Below are 5832 nucleotides of genomic sequence, written 5' to 3'. Positions count from 1 at the left end.
AACATTCTTGCTCAAAGGTCTTCATGCGTAAAACCAAACTAAGAGAGCTTTTTAATAAATTTTTGTACATATTTTTCACTTCATTTTGTTGGATATTTTAATAATTTTATTTTAAATAATTTAAAAATTTTAAAAATAAAATTATTATAACAAATGTTTTTAAAAATACTTAATTCGTATACAGGCGATAATATTTGATTTTTCCCGTTTGCCGCCGTCTGGCAGAGGTTTTGAAAGTACCGGCAACAACGTGCATGTTTCTATTGTAAGTTTGTTGGATACGAAATAGAAACGTAAAGTATAATTTACAAAATAAATACATGATGAAGATAGAAGAAGTGAAAAGTACGACGAAAACTCAACGTATAGCAACTCATAGTCACGTTAAAGGACTTGGTTTGGATGAAAATGGCATGTCAATACCAATTGCTTCTGGTTTAGTTGGACAAGAATTAGCCAGAGAGGTAACATTGAAATATAAGATTCTTGTATTAATTCTGTTTAGCTATATGTTAAATATGGAATTGTGTTTATAAATCTGAATTTCTTATTAGGCTGCTGGAATTGTTGTAGAACTTATTAAAAGTAAAAAAATGGCTGGTCGAGCTGTATTGTTAGCAGGTCCACCAGGTACTGGCAAGGTAAGTAGATTTAATGATTAATAATGAAATTCAGACAAATTTGTGTATAATCTTGAATAGTTAAATATTTAAAATACCATATATAACTGAACATACAATAATATATAAGAACTTTTAATAAAAAAACTAGTCTCTGTGTAATCCATCACTCACCAGTCTGACAGTCTAGTAATCCAACATTCTGCATGGCATGTGCATGAAATTTTTGTTATCCTTTATTGATGTATGTGACAGAAATCGACTGATGTACAGTGGTGTCTTGTAGTTCAAATTTAATTCCTATCAGGAGGCTGCTTGATCTCCAAAGCAATTTTTTTCATTATAAATAATGGAAAGTCATTTAATCCATATGCGGACCCTAAACAATATCCATTTTGATAAACTTAAAACAACAAATACATGTAATTTAAGGTAAAATTAACACAATCAAATGCCCTAATAATAAATAAAAACATGAAAATGAAAAATAAATGAATACTGTGTAATAAAACAAAAATTGCATACGGTGGATTTCGGCATATTAAACATGGTTACTGGATCCTCCACATGTGTATCATTTTCATGCTTTGTGATGAGTTCCCTTTTCATTTCAATTGTTGATATCATAACCTTCTCTTAGACTTCCATACACTTCTAGATGCCACAGTTAATAAGTAATGGTTATATTGTGTTTAACAGAAAGTTTTGCATGTTATTGATATTAACAGCTCTAGTTACTTAAGATAGATGTATGATTTAATTATAATATTCAATTATAAAGAAAATAATCTCATATTATTGTTGATGTGAGATTATGTTCTTTGTTTAAAAGCTTATTTTAAACTTATTTATTCACATTTTGTTTGAATAACACCAATTTGAAATGTCTTCAGATAAAAATCATATTGGGCATATGCTTTATGAGTTTTGGAAAGGATACAATGCTGTACAGACAATAATAACAATTCATAATGTCTATATAGAAGATGTTACTAAACTTTTAATGTTAAAAAAGTACTATTTAAAAATTTTGAACTAAAGGATACAAAACATACAGGATGCCCAAAAGCTGTTGACAAAGAAAAATTACAGAAAGAAATTATTAAAAATCAACAAATAACATAATATACTATATATAACCAAACACACCAAAAATAAAGTGATAAAAGCATACAAGTGTAATGTGAAAGTGAGAGATGACTTGGATGCATAACAGATTACATTTATGCTTCAATTGCATTTTTCACCATGTGCATAGTTTGAACTTCAGAGTGTTGTTCCCAATTTAGTGTTTGGACTCTGAAGAATTCAAAGTTAGAGTCATTCAAAATACAAAGTACCACTATGTATGTGTATACTGTTGGCCCTATTAGTATAAACATACATAGAATTAGCATTAATGTAGCCTGATATAATCTTGTGATTGTTTGGCTATAAACCAAGTGCATTTTTTTATTGTACATTACGTACATACATTCAAAATCCAGTAATATGACAATATTTTGTAATTAGTGTTGCAACGAATAGTATATTTGGCCTCAGGCTGAATATACTATTCGTTATGTAATATTCGGTACCGAATATTCGGCCAAATTATTCGGCTTGATTAACACACGTACGAAAATTGGCGCTCAAACCGCATTATGGCAAGGACCCTGCTCTCCATTGCCCCTCTGTCACTACACTTTGCCAATTGCGTTAATTCTTGACAGTTGTAGCAGACAGACAAGAGTGTCGTGGCAGTATGTGATAAATGATGATATCAAATGTGAATAACAATGAAATGTTATTCACATTCACGTGTAAATAATGGAAAAAGAACGGAAAAGGACACAAAGTGAAAATGAAAATAAATATGAAATTGAGTTGATAACATAAAAGAACAAGTCAAAGCAGCTTATTGGCGCGAAATTTGCGGCCGTCAATGCCAAACATTTGTTGTCATAGACTTCGGAAAGCTAAATGCTTGTAATGAAAGTCATGGGCGAAAGCTTGGGACCGTTTGGGCTATCAAGCTGTCTCGAATCTGTGAAATCATAACTGTGACTTATACCGACGTCCTATCTGTCTCTTTTCTCCGTTATCACCAGGCTATGAGTCACGTAATTATAAAATGGAAAAACTATGATGGAAAAGTGACGAATCGAAAGTATCATGAGCGCATATTATGATGTATGCATAGGCATACGTGGACTAGAGAGATGGAGGGAAGAGAAAGGAAAGAGCAAAGATGAGCGCTTAAAAAGGATAGGCAGGTCAGACCCTCAGATGTGTGCGACGATTCTCAAACGAATAGGTGTGTGTGTGCTGATACAGTAGAGCCTCGAAAACTCGGCCTAATGTGAACCGAAGGGTGGCTGAGTTTGTGAAAATGCCGGGATATCGGGAATGGGGTTAAAAAAGGATAAGTGTGCGTGTTTCCTCAGAAAATATTGTATTGTACTTGTATGTATTGTTTGCTTGAGAATACAACAGAGAATAAACTGCCCAAATACCCTTAAACAAAGGAAAAGTACGTCCTTTATGAAGGCATAGAGCCTTTACTACATGAAAATGAAAATTAATGAATACACTGTGTACAGTAATTTACCTGATAAAACAGACCTCAGGAAAATACTTTACGAGAGCTTTTATACTTTTATAAAGCTGTCTATAATGAAAATTAATTAACTAAGAATTTTTTTGCCCTGCCAAGATATGGCCGAGTTATCCGGAGTGCCGAGTTTTTGAGGCTCTACTGTATTTGTAATTATAAATTGTAAATACATGTGACTAATATTATTTTTTTTTATTTTGTGCATGTTATAAGTTATAAATAAATATAAACAAACAACACTAACCCGATAACATTAAATCTAAATACCAAAATGATTAATTTACTGTGTTTTGTTATTTATTACTCCTGTTTTTAGGTATTCGGCCAAATAGTGATTAAATATTTGGTATTCGACTGAATAGCAAAAAATAGGCTGAATACCGAATAGTAACCGAATATTCGTTACATCACTAGTTGTAATCCAACATCATCTGTCTGATATATGTCAGATTACAAAGACTCTACTATAGATGTCCAAGACAAAACCTTTCTCACTTGTTCCTAGCCGTTTATACACGAGTATGAGTAGAAAGGTTTTGTCTTGGTCATCTTAAAATAGTTCTAGCTTCAAATGCATAGAAGTGACTCTACTATAGTTATACAGTAGAGAGTTGTTTATCTGAATCAATTGGGGACTGAGGTTGTTCGGATAACCAATTATGTACATTAACCTATCCCGTGTTGAAATTTTTCTCCGTTGCGTGTCGCTTCGCGTTGAATTTTCGTCGATGTTAAGCCTAACATAAACTTTTTAAAATAATAATCGTGGCTATTGTATCATTAAAAATTATTCCTTTATTTTTTACAAACAAAATAAATATATTGAAAAATATAAATACAAAAAAATTATACTTTAGAAGTTATCTAGTATCAAAAATGTTTGATTCAGCATGACACACAGTCCTCAAAAAAACACCACACAAAAGTGACAGTGCTGCCAGCTAAAACATGCACAAACATAAAAAATATTGGAGTAGCCCAAGATATAGCCAAAGATTGCAGCGCCACAGCACTAGCGAAAATTTAAATTTGCCGACTGGAATTCTTTCGGATAAACGACGCTCTACTGTAAATTATTCTAAGGAGTGATAATTGATGACTTAAATTTGTTGGAGATGATTTGTTGTTAATTTTTAGCAACAAATTATCTTCAACAAATTTAAGCCAAGATGAGAGAGGTAATTGAGCTGCAGTAAATAGAGGAAAAAAACAAGAAAAGGCAGTTTTAAGAGGCTGAATGGAATCTGTGGAATGCTAAAAATCTCAAAAAGAAAATGAGATATAAGATCTTAGTGAAAAGTAGATATTGTATTATATGGAGATAAATGTAGGTAATATTAAAAAACAGATAAAATGCAAGTGCAGGTGAAATGGGTGCACTGACAAGATTATGTGGATTATTATTCATGCACGAAATAAAAATAGAAAAAATTAAAGAAGTTATGAATTGCTTATTAATAAAAGTTTTGTAGTGTGACTTTGTTAATCAAAGTGCATTTGAACTCTTAAGTGGTTGTCATCAGTCCATAGTCATAAAATATCTGAAGTTAACATAACATGAAATTTTCAAAATGCAATGGCTAGAGAAAGAAGTCATCTGTGACATGATTTAAGTTATCAAACAATAATTAATGATGTAATACCAGACAATTTTGCATCAAAAATGTCACATTTCTCACAAGGACAGAAAAAGTGAGAAATAATGACATCGTCAAAATTGTTGAGAAACTATGACTAATTTAGAAATGCTGAGAATAGTGATTTGTTCTGAGGCCTGTATCACATAGGCAGGTACAAAATAGTTTTTATTTTAGGGATTTCTCTTTTTTCCCCTACTGCATCCTCTTTAATTTTGAGTATTGTCTTACTGCTTGGCACATGTCAGTCTTTGGAGATGCACTGTAACCTCTCTGAGTTTGATCAAAATTGGGGACCCCAATGTCATACTGTTCCCTCGTTAATTATATTTTCCATAAAAATATTATAAATAAATCAATATTTATAACAATATTTTATATAAATCCATAACAACAAGTAAACATAGGCGATGGAAATTTGTGGTTTTAATATCTTCATAACCTGTAAATTAAAAAGGTATGTTTTTAAAAAACAATACCTAATATGTTTGTTGTTTACAATTTTATAGTGTTGTAACTTATGAACTTTTGTTTTTAGTTGGCTGAAGAGGGGCAATAAATGCCCGAAACGTGTGTAAATAATATCAACACGTATCAACTAAATAAAAAAATATGACGATTTTAGTCTCTGTAATCCAAAAATATTCTTGGTAGACAAATCTCACAGCAATCTTATTGGCAAATTAAATTTATTTTGTAAAGACTACATCAAATGCATTTCGGGCTGGTCTAATATTTTCCAGTCCCTCTTCAGTGCTAAAATAATAACAAAGAATGTAAAATGTTTAACTAAAACACGACATAGATGTATATCTACACCAAAATTATAAATTTTGGAGAAAAACTTACAATAACCGCTGGTGGTAATTACAATGATATTTCCATGGGTAGGGGTGGTAAACTTTGTACACATTTGTAAGAATCCTAAAATTACAATTATCTTTTTTTGTATAAAACAATATAAGGCTAATACAAATAA

The 5832-nt window shown here is 31.3% G+C and overlaps 1 protein-coding gene across 1 annotated transcript in view; it reads left to right on the top strand.

Moving 5' to 3' along the window:
* Positions 1 to 217: 217 nt before the first annotated feature.
* Positions 218 to 5832, top strand: part of LOC111625311 (ruvB-like 1) — a 29578-nt gene continuing 23963 nt past the window's right edge. The window contains exons 1-2 of the mRNA XM_023368436.1: positions 218 to 464; positions 555 to 641. Of these exons, the coding sequence (XP_023224204.1) occupies positions 321 to 464; positions 555 to 641 (231 nt within the window). The 5' untranslated portion in view covers positions 218 to 320. The remainder of the gene's footprint in view (positions 465 to 554; positions 642 to 5832) is intronic.

The sequence above is a fragment of the Centruroides sculpturatus genome, unplaced genomic scaffold (assembly GCF_000671375.1).
Source record: "Centruroides sculpturatus isolate CEXI.00-Female unplaced genomic scaffold, Cexi_2.0 scaffold303, whole genome shotgun sequence".
NCBI lineage: Eukaryota > Metazoa > Arthropoda > Arachnida > Scorpiones > Buthidae > Centruroides > Centruroides sculpturatus.
This window is presented reverse-complemented; position numbering and strand designations above follow the sequence as displayed.